Below are 15,015 nucleotides of genomic sequence, written 5' to 3' on the forward strand. Positions count from 1 at the left end.
CCTAGCTACTGCTAGCACTAAACTTAAAATACGGGCAACTTGTTTTGGACTCTCTTGTAAATAGATAGACATAGGTACTACAAATATATGTTAATTTAATTCAACAAAATAATGTTCTAACCTAAGAAATATATGTTTTTATTTTCAAGAGAGCAATGAAAGCTAATTACCCTATTTTATGAACGGAAGATGTATTGATATGTATGTTTTTGAGGCTGCTAGTTGAACGGCGTCGTTTAGTTACATGACTAGGCTAAATAAACTAGTCGGCTGCGACATAAATATTAATCCAAAATTAATCTATTATTTGTCATAAAATAATTTTGAATCGTCATGATACAGTTTTGAATTAAATGTAAAGTAACAACTGACTTAGAAAATAGATTCCAACGAGATGAAACGGCAGGAAACTCAGTTGTTAAACATACTATATTTTAACACTGATGTATTGTAAACTTTTATATCTCTTATAAAATGTAGTGTTGTTATTATTTCTGTACGTCAGTCGATGATAGTTACACTATCTAATCGATTTAACATCGATTACAATAACGTAACGTAACTTGTGAAGTAGGTTGATGGGCCCATTCAAAGTGTGTGTCATAAATATGTGTGTTGTCTTTTTTTAAAAACTAGATGTATTTACTATTCTACGATATTATTGGTTAATATATTATTTTATATACTTATTATTAACGACCTCCGTGGCTAGTAGTGTGTACACCGGTTTTCATGGGTACGCCACTCCGAGGTCCCGGGTTCGATTCCCGGCCGAGTCGATGTAGAAAAAGTTCATTAGTTTTCTATATTGTCTTGGGTGTGAGTGTATGTGGTACCGTCGTTAGCTCTGATTTTCCATAATACAAGTGCTTTAGCTAATTAAATTGGGATCAGAGTAATGTATGTGATGTTGTCCAATATTTATTATTAGATATTTATGCTTACATGTATGTATCATAAAATGAATTATTTGTGTCTGTAGATATAAAGAGGATAAATGGGTGAGAAAGCTGCCCGGCGCGGCGCTGGCGCTCCGTTCTACGCGCCGCCTCGTCGTAAAACATCCGCGGAGATCATCAGCGAGGCCCGCGCTGCTATCAGTGCAGGTCAGACCTAACCCTTGGCTTAGAATAGTCTAAATGTGTACGTGCTGTTTCTGGACAACAATTTGGACACTTGCATAAATATAGCAAATAGCAATAAATGTGCACGATGTTTTCCTTCACCGCCGAGCACGAGATAAATTATAACCACAAATTAAGCACGTGAAAATTTAGTGGTGCTTGCCTGGGCTTGAACCCGAAATCATCGGTTAAGATGCACGCGGTCTAACAACTGGGCCATCTCGGCTCACATCTTTTAATTAACTATTTCGTGTTTCTTTATGTATACTTAGGAAATTGTTACCCCACCATCGAAACTTGAAATGTTACGATACAATTGATAATTCCATCTAACGGGACAATCAAACACACGAATAAATAGCAAGTTGCAAAGTAATGATTCGAAAAGCGACATAAACATCCTTTATGTTTTTGTCGTGATAAATTATGAGCCCTGGCACGTGGCTGTCACGCGATAAGACCGAATTTCTTTGTTCTTTTAAAAATTACGTCATCATAACATAAACACGAAAGCGATCATAAGATTTTCGATAAAGTTCTATACATATGTATTGCCACTTAAAGTAAAGGCGGCACGTTTTACTTTAAGTTAGGTACCCCCACTCATCACTATTCTAACACAGTAATGCCTTGTATTGCTCAGTGCGGCTGAACGTAAATATCCGTCAAGATTTTCGACTTGTTGAACTATCAGTTACAAATAAACGGAATAAGAGCAATCGAATGATTAAGATGAGGCGTGAAGATTCACTGATTGATTCATTGGCCATTAATAAATGCAATCTTTATATGAAGGTACAATACATTTCCATGAGTCTTCGTTTGTTTTAAACCCTAAGTTACGCGAGAAATATGACCTAAAGATTCATTAATTGTGTTCATACATTTCTTCACATTTGTCGCCAAAAGTTAAATTTATAAAATTGCTTTATCTGCTTTATTATTATAAAGTTTTACTTCTTCACGTCAATTTTACTAGTCTAAAATACTGAACGCTGATCGGTCGTTTATTCCTTTTGTTGTGTTATGTATAAAATTACAAGTTAATCCGACTTTGAATAGCGTTTTATTGAGTTAAATTGTTGGCATTTGTACGCGGCAATTTTATACCAACACTACTCGACCCCGTTCAGTAATCACATAAGTAAAGTTATAAAGACATATTTGAAGCGACATACGATCAAGAAAAGTAGGGTATTAGGGTTAATTGAACTCGGCTAACCTTTGGTAGCTAAGTTGTTGGTTCTGTAGCTAAGGCGTTGCCATGGTTACCGTTGTAGTTTCACAACTGAAACCGCTTTAACGTATTTATATATACGTTCAATAGCTATTTGAATTAAATCTTTGAAATATTTAGGTATAAAGTAAATTAATGGCTTATCTTTGTATAATTAATCAGATTGAGTTTTGATTTCGTACAGTTATTGGCACTTATGTGAAGGTGGAGTTTTTTTATAGGTTTGGTTAGCAGACAGGCAAATGAGCCTCCTTATGGTAAGTGGTCACCACTGCTCATAGACATTGGCGACGTAAGAAATTTTAACCATTCCTTATATCGTCAATGATGGCCCAGTGGTTAGAACGCGTGCATCTTAACCGATGATTTCGGGTTGAAACCCAGGCAAGCACCACTAAATTTTCATGTGCTCAATTTGTGTTTATAATTCATCTCGTGCTCGGCGGTGAAGGAAAACATCGTGAGGAAACCTGCATGTGTCTAATTTCAACGAAATTCTGCCACATGCGTATTCCACCAACCCGCATTGGAGCAGCGTGGTGGAATATCCTCCAAACCTTCTCCTCAAAGGGAGAGGAGGCCTTAGCCCAGCAGTGGGAAATTTACAGGCTGTTAATGTAAAAATATCGGCAATGCATCACCAAGCATGGGACTAAGGTGTTATGTCTCGTACCTCTAGTTACACAGACGCAATGAGCCTCCAAACTGGAACACAACAATAGTAAGTATGGCCGTTTAGTAAAATACATGATGAGTGGGCGGTCCCTACCCAGGCGGGCTCGCATAAAGCCAAACTAATAAGCGAATGGGATATATTTTTACAAATTATCACAAAAGTAGCTGAACCTAGGATTGAAGTAAACCGTTTACAAATAATTTTGCGTTAGTTGATTTTTTAGTCACTTGATAGAATTGTACTGATTAATTTTTTTAAACTATTGATGATTGATGTTCATAAAAAAATTATTATAACAAGTTGTAATCTTAATTAAAAGTGCATTAATATGTAAACCTTGAATCATACTGTTTGAATGTATTGTTGTAACTTTTGTAGGTGAACCAAATAAATAAATTGCATTTATGAATTTCGCTAATAACTATTGATTATTTTTTATGATAATGTTAAATCGAAAAAATGCGGTACCATATTCTGGTGAAAAAAGAAAACTTCTCTTAAAAGTCAGGATTTTTCAAAATTGTACCTAAATCTGGGAATTTGGAAGAAAATAAATATGCATATTTTTGTTGGCTAGAAATGAACAATATTACGAGCGGGTCAGGGCTGAGCGCTCTCCGCCCACTGCGTACGCGCCGCCCGTTCACACCGCGCGAACCGCAACGCACACTGTTCACTGAACGCACGCGCAAGAAGGACACCCGGCCTCCTAGCGCGTTTGAGTAACCAAATTTCTATAATATTAGTAAGATTAGATTAGAAAATAATATACTTAAAAATCGCATTGATTTGATTTTTAGAATATGCTCTTCTGTTATGTATATCCAGCTTTTAATCATTTATTATTCTGTCACTCATATATGGTGCTGTATTTTACCAATTGTCAATAAGGCAAAGCTTATACGATGATATAGCTTTTTAAAATAATTTTAAATTTAAATATAATGTGTTAAAATAGCTTTGATATTTAAATGATTTTTAATAGATATTTAACAATGTTTATAGCCTCAAATACCTCACTCTGGATGAGAGCAAAGAAGAAGCTTTCATTTCGTCCAGCGTACATTATGGTAGTCTAGATGAAGATGACGCTAGAGACGATCTTTTTGCTGAAAACCAACCAAGTGTTAAAAAAAAAGCAGTAAGTAATATATTAAAACTTTTTGCTTCACGATAAATAATTAGAATTTGATGACAAATTTGAATATTGACGCTACGAACTGCAGTTAAAAAAAATGGAACGTTAATCTTTTTATCTAAGTTTGGTAGTAATTTAAATACTTACTATAAGCAAAAATATTTAAATTAGTTCTCGTAATTTAAAATCCATAGAATAAAGATAGAAAATAATTCAACATCAGGTACGAACTCGACCAACACAAGATCGATCAGGTGACGGATGGAGCGGTTTTCCCAAGCTGCCTCACCTTAGCGGTAGAAGTAAACCACTACATAGAAGAAACACAGCAGGACAATCAGGCGATGGTACGAACTCGATTTTTAGAATAATAATAATTATTACGTTAAAGTGTGACCTCATGATGTTCTTTGATCACTACAGTCAAAAAAGTAAAATCCGTACTACATTGAATGGATATAAGAGCTAATTATTAGAAGGTATCACCAATTCTAGCCCCAATAAACCATAATATGTTGGAGGAAACTATCAAAAACATTCTCAATGCGGAGTGACATCAGTCAGCCAATTTAAAATTTGCTGTTAATAGTTTTTCTTACATTGTCATTACATAATATGGAAAAGAAATAACTATGGTTTCGTACACTGAGTCCTGTTTATTTTATAACGCACAAGTGATCTTACATGGTTTTGAAAATAATAAATATTTTCAGCCTCTAATGCAAACGTGGATTTAGCGCAATCAATTTCTGTATCGAGGCCATTAGAATCTCGTGATGTATTGATCGACGAAAAATCAATCATTGATTTGACAAAAATGTGTAAGAAAATAATGTTATGATAAGTAAATTATAAGTACTTAAATATTAATAAAGCTACGGTAGATATTTGTTAGTGAATAACTTAGTTGAGCCGCTTTATATTTCAGCATCCAGTCCTGAAATTACTATTAAAAGAAACCAAATTTTGTCTTCAAAATCATTGTCGTGTGATTTAGATACTGGTCTTGGAGAGGTCACTGTTAAGCATCTCGCAGTACAATTGCCAAATCCTTCAAACGATGACTATGATAAGTAAGATCCGAAACCGTTAGATGTTTTTATATATCTTTCGAATATTAGATAAACTTACGAAAAATACTGAAATGATTATTTCAGCATGACAGTGCTGGAGTTAGCTGAAGCGCTATCAAGTAAAAGTCGGAATTCGGAACATATTCTAGTTCTGATGCAAGCTCTTCAGAGTAACATTGCAAAACATTCACCGGGGAACAGTCTTCGAGAACTAGTACTTCATTCTTTATATAAACATATAGACGGCGAAGACGAAAGGGTATTGGTGGCTATAGCCAGGGCGATGCTTACGGTAAGTGTATATTTGGAATATAGTTATTTTGTGCAGCTTACGGTAGAGAACGTGCAGAAATATTTAAATACTTTCTAGTTTTACATAAAATTATTTCAACTTATATGTTGTTATTGTTTCATTCACACGGGATTTTTAATGTTGTCATTGTCATTAAAAATTATTCTCAGTCGTTAATTTGTTTTATTGTTTTTCAATCCATATGCCATTGTTAGTCATCCATAGGGTTTATGATGTTATGTTGTTGTCGTGATTGGTTATTATTGTTGTTAGTTTAGCAAAACATGGTTTTTTTCTCCTTTCAAAATCTTTTATTTCTACGTTATATTCTGTAAATTGTGACGTAAAATGATTATTAATAATTATGATGATCGATTGTGGTTGTTTTTTTGGTTCCAAATTATGAAGATGCGTGTTACTGGAGTACATTTGGCGGCAGCTTGCAAGTTGATATTTAAAATTTCAAGAAACGACAGGAACGATCATTTCTTCAGGAATAGTGATCTTCTCGGTAAGATTTTTTTTTAATTCAACATTATATTCGTTTATTAAGGTAAGTGATACAAATAAGGCCTACCTAATTTGAAACACTTATTATCTTAATAAATTATTCGAAAGGGTAATAAATAAAAGCAAGGCATTATTCTTTGGTTTATAAATTTTAAGTAATTATGAAAACATATTATAATCTTTTAACAAAAATCACTTAAAAAGAGGTAATTCGAAAATCATTATTACATAATTTTGAAGTAGTTTATGAGAGCTTATTTTTTTCAAATAGACTTAGTAGTAGAAGGCTGCGGTCGAATAGATCCAGTTACTGAAAGCGAGTGCTGCGTGTACGCGGCGGGTGCGTTGCGTTTTCTGGCGCTGGAGCCGCGACTGTGTGCGCTAGCGCATCGCGCAGGGGCACTGCACCTAACTGCGCTACACCTTAAGATTCTAAACAATGCTGTAAGTTGTGAGGCTATTTTTTTACATAGCCTATTAAATACTTGATAAAAACATTGATAAATGAGGCATGTTACTCAATCCAAGATCATATTCAAGACAAAATAGCGCAGACTTTGTATTTATTGACTTCTAGGCAGGATATATAAAAAGTAATTTTTCTTTTCTGACATACCCTGTAGTTAAAATGGTGGAAAAGAGTTTTTTGCCGGTTCTTCACGGTAGAATCTTCTTTCCGAATCAGTGGTAGCTTTAAATTGAATTCATTGTCACATGACGATTCAAAAGTGCTTTTAATGAGCCTACTTAAAAAACTAATAATTTGCAAAACCAATTTTATTTATGTACAGCTTAGATAAAATTATGTTTTGTTGTTAATTCCTAAATCGTAGAAAGCGGAGAGACCCCGCCAAGTATCGGAACAGGCAACTCACGCTCTGTATCAAGTGACGGGCGCGCTGCGTAACCTGGCGGGGAGCGGGGAGGGTGCGGACGGCGGGGCGGGCGGGGCGGACGGGGAGCGCGGGGAGTGGGGGCGCGCGTTCGCGGCGTGCGGCGCGCTCAGCGAGCTGCTCGCCGCGCTCACACTGCACACTGACAGAGACGTCCTCACCAACGTTGCGAGGTGCCTTAGGTATGTGTAACCTGCAACTCTCGTTCTGAAAGTATAATGCCTGTTGTTTATGTAGTACAACTACATTTGTTTTAAACAATGTTTAATTTTATAAAATCATCAATTCAATTGTGCATACTTTGATAAAATTAACGTATTTATTTTTTTATATAATTATGAGATAGGTCCGTGGAGACAGTTCACTTCAGTTCGGTCAAATAAAAAAAAACTTGATTTACGTTGAATGTACTTTAATTAATATACATAATCTAGCATATATACCTAAAATATTTTTGATTTAAACAATTTTGTTGTAGTGTCCTGTCAGCGGACGAAACATGCTGCGCGTGGTTGTGCGCGTCGCCCGCGAGCGCGCGCGCGCTGCTGACGGCGCTGGCGGCGTGCGCGTCGCGGGCGCCGCTCGCGGTGCGGCTCGCCTACACACTCGGGAACATGGCCGCCGCGGACGAACAGGCCAGGATCAATGTGAGAGCATACCTTCTCTAAAGTTAAATTAATAACCCTAATTTCGTAATTACAGATATTTAAATTGGCCAACTGACGCCATGAAAAGTGGTTTTTATTTTATAAAACATAATGCGTTCTCCGTTCGTTGCTTTTCTAGTATTTCTTATACGAAAACCATAGTTCCTTAGGTATATTCGTGGAATGCCATTAAGATAAAGTTTTGTGAAGTTATTTCTTGCTAACTGTACCAGTTTGTTAAAATCCGGTGATGCCAAGAGAACTGTGTTCAATATAAGATAACTAAGGAATAAGTAATTAATATTCTTTGGCTGTAGAATAGATGGAGCGTTGGCTTCTTTCCACCCCAAGAATTACACAAGGGCTCGAACTGACGCTGACATAACTATAAGACAACCTAAAATTGTTACCATTACTATTTATAGCTGCAATTGGTGCAATATGTATATTTTTTTAATTAGAACATTAATGTCTTCTAATCTATCTGTCTTTATCAGATCTACAATGAAGAGGGCGGTGTGGATGTTCTTCTCACGATACTGGAGTCGTACACACAGAGAAACGAAAATGAAACGAGAGAATCCGATTCTGATCCTGATCGACATTTAGTTGGTAAGTGGTCAGATGCTTTTAGCAGATATTGTTTCTTTAAAGAAATTTTAAAATAAACAAAAGATAAATTGAAGTATTGGTAAATAACAACAAATAAATTATCTTAAATCGAAAATACAATAACAGAATGTCTGCGATGAGTCAGGCGTGTGTCACTATTTTAAGTGATACTCTGTGGTTGAGAGGAGCAATGAAAAAATAGGCAAAGTAATACACCATCCTAATATTTTAAAAATGAAAATGAGGTCGGAAAATGATTTAGCATGACTTAACCACTCAACCGAACATAATGAAAACATACAAGATGTCAAAGGGACATAATGCATCTAGCTCTGCCTGCCCCCTACTGTCAAACGCGTTCGAAGGTGTGGGAGGAAGCTAGTTTGTTTATAAACGGTACTTCAAAAAGATGAAAAATATAAACAAAAACATAAAGATGTTTTTTAAAGTACGTACTGACACTTTACTTTTTACGTACGTACATTCGTTCGTCGTTGAATATTCTTAATCGTATTATTTATAAATAATTTTACTTTTAAGGCTCCGACCTCGGTGGATCCGACGGCTCTAATGAGGATGTTCTTATTAAAGTAAGCGTAGTTATAAGCTATTTGATTAATGTTGTGAGTGTACTGTTTGCCTTACCTGATGCAATATTTCAAGTTAACTTTAAACAATAGTGATCTTAATGTAACTGCTACAAAAACTGTACTGCTACTACATACTACAGTTCTAGGAATCACTTAATCACACTCAAAATTTCTTTGGAATCCCCATTAGTCGTCTCTAACAGGGAGAGAAAGTTTGACAACTAACTGACGGTTACTTTTTTAGTACCATTTATGTATTTTGCTTTGCTTCATTTATATGTGTTATTTTTAAATTTTTCTGTAGACGGTACGGATAATGGCGAATTTATGTCTCGCTGAACTCGCTGGAAGAGGCTTGGCAGCTAACCATGCTGAAAGAACAGTGCGGGCTCTTCTGTCATGTCTCGACTTAGCTGAGAAACCACCGGACAGTAAGGTAATCAGGCTGTCTTTCGTGCTGAGTGACCATTCATTATCTTGTAAAATTTTGATTGTTAATTAGTAAGTTAAGAATTACAGAGAAATGTCAGTAGACCAATTGTCGTGAATTTCTTGCCTTGCTTTTAAAAAATGTATCGATTTCTTTCATCAGATAAACGATTTGTCAGAAAAAGAACGCAATGCTTGGTTAGAAAGACGTGAAGAACTAGCAATGGCAGTATTGGCGACGCTCAACAACATCACTTTCTATCTCGAACCTTCTGCTGCGAGTCTACAAAATCATACCCTAGAACTTATGTGTAAAGGTAGGCTAGACAATTTCCGTTTTGATATTGTAATGAGCGAAAGTGTCATGGTGGTTGTAGAGGGTACGTGTGATTCTTATCGAAAGATTTCTGGTTCAGACTCGGGCTATCGTCATTAAATTTTTAGGTCCCTAATTTGTGTTTATCATTAATTTCCTGCTCAGCTGAATGAAAACATCATGAGAACACTTTGGGTTGGATAAAATTCATGTGCATTCACCAACCTGCTTTATAGTAGCGTGGTGAAATAAGCTTTAGTAAATTTTAAGAGATGAACATCTTTGGGACATTTACATGCTCTTCATAGGAACCGACGTACCTACCCTGACAGCTGACGCTGCACGTGTCTGACATGTAGACTGCAGATATTTTTTCGAAGAAAATTTTAGTTTAAGCTTGTCAATAATCTAAAGATAAATAATTTCATTCTTTGAAAGCCATTGCAAGGAATTAAAGTTAAGTTAATAGTAAAAGAATTAAATAACAAGCATAGTAATTTGAGAGCCTATTGCAGCAACGTGTCGTTGGATACGTGGCAGCGGAGCAGCCGCCTGCGAGGCGGTACGCGCGCTCGGGAACCTCTCCCGCTCCGCGCACGCCGCGCAGCTCATCGTGCTAGAGGGCGCTCTCACTGCTCTCCCGCCATTCCAACAACACGGTACTGTATCTTCGATACTTTGGTGATTAGGTTAGCTCAATAAAAACAAAGAGAGAAGGTATTTAACGATTCGGGTAACGATTTTGAATGTCAATTCGGCTTTATTAAAATTTCAACAATACAGTTTAAGATCGACTCGGGATATATAGGGACGCAAAAGAACATCGGATTATATTATATTAAATATAGTACGACGAAATATGACGATGAAATGTTTGTTAAAGCAGTCAACATGACTATTTCGAAAATATTATAAAAGTTTTTGATGTATAGTAAATAGTAATTATAACAACCGAGTCTGTGACGCGCAGAGGACTCGAGCGTGCGGTGCGCGGCGGCGGGCGTGCTCGTGAACGTGTGCGGCGCGGGCGGCGCGGGCGGCGCGGGGGAGGCGGCGCGTGCGCTGTGCTCGGCGGCGCACGCGCGCGACGTGCCGGCCGCCGCGCTGCTCGCGCGCGCGCTGTGGAACGCGCACGCGCACCGCCCGCTCGAGGCGGGGCCCGCGCATCAGGTGGCCGCGGCTCTCGCCTTGTTTATTGGTAAGTTGCAACCGAGACTAATAATTGTATTCCGTAAGCTAGATAACGAATCCCGTAGCATCGGTAGTGAGAGTGCTCATTCGTACTCCACTTAAACAACAAGTAACAATTTGATTAAAATACTTTTGTCTACATATAAAAATAAGCCCTGATAGTATTGTGAATATATATAACGTGTATGGTTCACGTGCTCAATTTGTGTTAATGCTTCATCTTGTTCTGAATGAGGAATACAAACGTGGCACCTGATGTGCATAGACGTTTTCTTCTGTTTCTCCTTGCGGCTTCGTTCCGTCCATTTTCTAAGCAAAAATAAAACGTCTATCGAGTGATTCCAGTCCGTGAACTAAGGATCATATTTAGCTCAAAGAGCGCCTACGTCTTTACAATGCAAAAGAACAATACTATGGACGATGTGCATTGTTTAAAAATAAAAACAAATGATAATTAATGTACATGGTTACGAAAAAGCAACTCGTTTAGTTGTTTTTGAAAAGTGGAGAGACACACAGATATGCTTTTGCATTTATAATATGGTTAGGTACTACAAATATCTGCGTACGCATGAGCGGCTACCAATCGATCGGTCTTCCTAGCCTTTAGCTACCATTACCCTTGTAATTCCTCGTAGTTGATTTGATACACAAATATACACAATTTAATTTTGTCGTATCTCAATATGAAGTTACTTTGTTTCTCGTATTATTAAAAATTACATTCGTCCATCAATAATCCATCATTCATTCCAATGTTGATGTTATGAGAAGAGATTTGTTACATGACTGCTCAATGAAATAGTGTAATGTTTTCAGGGTTCATGTATGTATTGTATGTCTTGTTCTGACTGGCATTATTAATTATTATTTGCCAGGTTCTGCCAGGGTCTTCCATGTGTGTATTGTATGTGCGTTTTTATTATTTAACAGATTTGACAAGGCCGTGTTTTTTTAATAATATTTATGATGATTTTTTTTAGGATGAAATGTAATATCTTATATATTCAAAAATATATAATTATTTTTATCTTTTAATAAGATTGCCTAATATTAGTGGTACACTATTTAAGTACACCTGTAATTAGCAACACTCTCGAAATGTTTACTTTTGTCACTTTGATTTATAGTAATATTTTAAACTTAATAAAATAATATGTTTTAATCTATGTCTGAATATATTTCAGATAAAGAAAGATATACAATAGAAATATAGTTGCAATTTGATAACGTTTTTGCAATTGATAACGATAATTTCATTCCTGGAGTCATATGACTCCGTGGCGCAACGGTAGCGCGTCTGACTCCAGATCAGAAGGTTGCGTGTTCAAATCACGTCGGGGTCAAACCTTTTTTTTTAGAGCTGAAAGCAATTTTTTTTTCTTACATAAAGATCATTGGAAGAAATCAATGTCTCGTATTAAGAATAATGCATAGATTTAATTTTTAACAATTTTATTTACGCTAATTCTGAGGTACGATATATTTATATTGGCGATACTGAGGGCTGGACTGATAAGCAACTGATTTTTTCATTCGCATTTTGCCTTAAATTTAACTAAGCTTTGTATCCGTATTTGTGAATATTTTAGTAAATACACTTATTTTTATTGTACATGGACATGAAATTTACTCTTGTCACGTCGATAGTCTTAAGAGCGGACGGGGATATGGGGTATCTGATGGTAAATGGTCGCCACCGCCCATAGACATCGACGCTCTAATTATAAATACCGATGTAAGGATTAGCGATCTAATGCGCCACCAAAATGGGGAACTAGCATGTCATGTCCCTTGTGCCTGTCGTAACACTGCCTCAGTCACCCTTCAAACCCCGGAACACAACAATACTAAGTACTAATGTTTGGCGGTAGAATATCTGATGTGAGGGCGGTACCCAGATAGGCTTACACATGGCTCTACCCCCAAGAGTTAAACTGCGACGCTCAGATTTTCCCTTTTGTTATAACATTTTTTTATAACATATTGGTCATAACTATGTTTTTAGGATTAATATATTGATACACAACTGCATATTGTTGTTAATGGTTTTTGATGTTTTTTTTTAAATTCCTTTCTGTTTAACTTGAAGTTGACTGACAGAGTGACTTTTGCCAGTGTCGAGGCTCATGAGTCTAACTTTGCATATAGTTTGAGAATAAATAAATAAGTTGGATTGTTTAATATTATTCAAGTGTATAAATTACGAATTTATTTCAGACGACGAATCAGTCTTCACAGCGTGTGAAGCGTCGAAGCTCGGCGATAGACGCGCAAGCGATCCACAGATTTCGAAACATCATCAGGCAAGTTATCTCGAAAGAATTCCCATCGTTTTATAGCGTCGTGATTGCCTCTTTAGTCCACGCTAGCACATAAAACCTCATATCAAATCATTAAATTCTGAGGCAGGCCGAACACTCACGTTCCAGACCACGCAGCTGTATACTGCTGTACTTGTGAACCAAACGTTAGTTTGATTCTAAAAACAGTTTTTTCGTACATTCATTTATTACATTGGTTTACGGTTTAACATATGAGACGGAAGTGTTAATGGCGTTGGATTTCGGCTGTAGACGTATTCTGTAAGAAGAAACTCGAAATGCAACGCAGAACAAGATCATGAAATTTGAGAATGCAGTATGAGAATTATAAAATTTGTAGGATACACGTACCAAAATAGCGTATCACCGTAGCGTAAGCCGGTTGCTAAAATTTCACGTGTGAGATACGAGGTGAATTCTTACAGAATCGCAGTGCAGATGTAGCTTAGGTCCGACTCGTAGTACGTACTCATATAAACAAGAATAGAGACTATCTTTGTTCGTGGATCTCTACACAATTTTTAAGCAATCTATTGATTTTGTAGAGTCGGACATTTGGTGTGATAAGTTTATTCTTTTTTCTCGTGTTTAAACAATCTTTGTTAGTGTTTCTATTGAAATATTTAGCATGTTTATAGTGATAAAATATTATATTTCATAAATGTATTCAATGATACAGGTAAAGTTCGAGCTGGATAATAATAATCATCCCTCAAACATGCCTTTCGAGCTCGACGTGCCAAAGCCTCTAACAGCTAAAGCTTTCAGCGTTGAAGAAGATTTGCATTTGGATCAAGATTACGACGATGAAGGCGAACGGTATTATTCTTCAAACTTGAATACAATATAGGGTTTTATGTTTTAAATATAAGATTACTGGGATGGAGATGTATTTAAAAAAAAATATCTAAATATGGGTATTTGATATTAATAGATATTTTAGGTATATTAATTTTTTACTTTATTAAAGATTGATTAGCAAAGATAAAAGCTTCTACGACTTTTCCTTCCTCAGACTGGGAATCCTCACTTGCAAATTAATTTAATTAATAACTTAGTACCCGAAATTACCATATTCAACCAAACAATTTTTCGATCTTTATAATATAATAATATATTTTTTGGCAGACATTCAGGAGAAGATTTAGGTTTCGAAGAAGGGGAGATAGAAGAATGTGATTGTGGCCCATGTCGCAGACTGGCCGCGTGGGAAGAGCTAGTAGGGGTCGCTATACCGCTCTTGGAGAAACTACGCCCTCCCAGAGCCGACGCGTCCGTAGGCACAGATTAACTTGTAATAAAGTTATGTACCTGAATTGTTGTTTTATTAATCTAAACAACTAGCTTAATGTGAGCTGTGAAAGTAAAAAAAATAAAGTACAGCTTGTAAATATTCCGCTGCTGAGCTAAGGCCTCCTCTCTTTTTAAGGAAAAGGTTATGAGCTTATCCCACCACGCTCCAATGCAAGTTGGTTACACTTGTGGCAGGATGTCATTGAAATTACATACATGGGTGAAAGTTCATGGTTCATGGTTTCGGCCCCACACGTTTTCCTTAGCAGTCACTGTCAGGCACGAGATGAGAATTATAAACACAAATTAAGCACAAAATTATAATACGAAACGAATAACAAGAACAATAACTATCTCACATATCTGTATTATCAATAACCATTTTTCCTTAAGTCCCATTTCTTTTTGTTATATCGGTTGCCATGGGTGACGGTCTCTTTTGCATAAATTCATTCGTTGACGGTCGGAAAAGAATCAAAATCAAAATATACTTTATTCGAGTAGGCTTTTACAAGCACTTTTGTCTGCCGTCATTTAACAAAGTATATTAAGTAAAGCTACCACTGGTTCGGAATGTAGATTCTATCGAGAAGAACCGGCAAGAAACTCAGTGGTTACTCTTTATCAACATATAAAAATACAGTCATGTTAGTTAAATACCATTATATAT

General features: G+C 36.4%; 1 protein-coding gene and 1 non-coding gene across 2 annotated transcripts; both read left to right on the forward strand.

Annotated features, from left to right (window-relative positions):
* The first annotated feature begins 989 nt into the window (after positions 1-989).
* LOC113395227 (armadillo repeat-containing protein 2) lies at positions 990-14,375 on the forward strand. Its single transcript, XM_026632794.2, has 19 exons — positions 990-1,106; positions 3,615-3,759; positions 4,043-4,178; positions 4,399-4,522; positions 5,104-5,248; positions 5,333-5,540; positions 5,949-6,051; positions 6,322-6,494; positions 6,884-7,125; positions 7,422-7,590; positions 8,088-8,202; positions 8,743-8,792; positions 9,097-9,228; positions 9,385-9,538; positions 10,053-10,196; positions 10,508-10,735; positions 12,949-13,034; positions 13,732-13,871; positions 14,181-14,375. The coding sequence occupies exons 1-19, from the start codon at positions 998-1,000 to the stop codon at positions 14,341-14,343; spliced, it is 2,766 nt and encodes a 921-aa protein (XP_026488579.2). The 5' UTR covers positions 990-997; the 3' UTR covers positions 14,344-14,375.
* Trnaw-cca (transfer RNA tryptophan (anticodon CCA)) lies at positions 12,003-12,074 on the forward strand. Its single transcript has one exon. It is a non-coding gene; the product is annotated as a tRNA-Trp (tRNA).
* Positions 14,376-15,015: the final 640 nt, after the last annotated feature.

Source organism: Vanessa tameamea, chromosome 21 (assembly GCF_037043105.1).
Source record: "Vanessa tameamea isolate UH-Manoa-2023 chromosome 21, ilVanTame1 primary haplotype, whole genome shotgun sequence".
Lineage (NCBI taxonomy): Eukaryota > Metazoa > Arthropoda > Insecta > Lepidoptera > Nymphalidae > Vanessa > Vanessa tameamea.

Bases quoted from the DNA above. Each gene is read 5' to 3' on its own strand.
- LOC113395227 (XM_026632794.2), top strand. From the start codon at position 998: ATGGGTGAGAAAGCTGCCCGGCGCGGCGCTGGCGCTCCGTTCTACGCG. The intron at 1,107-3,614 runs GTCAGACCTAAC...TTTGTTGGCTAG, and splicing joins CCGCGCTGCTATCAGTGCAG to AAATGAACAATATTACGAGC. The intron at 10,197-10,507 runs GTACTGTATCTT...TGTGACGCGCAG, and splicing joins CCCGCCATTCCAACAACACG to AGGACTCGAGCGTGCGGTGC.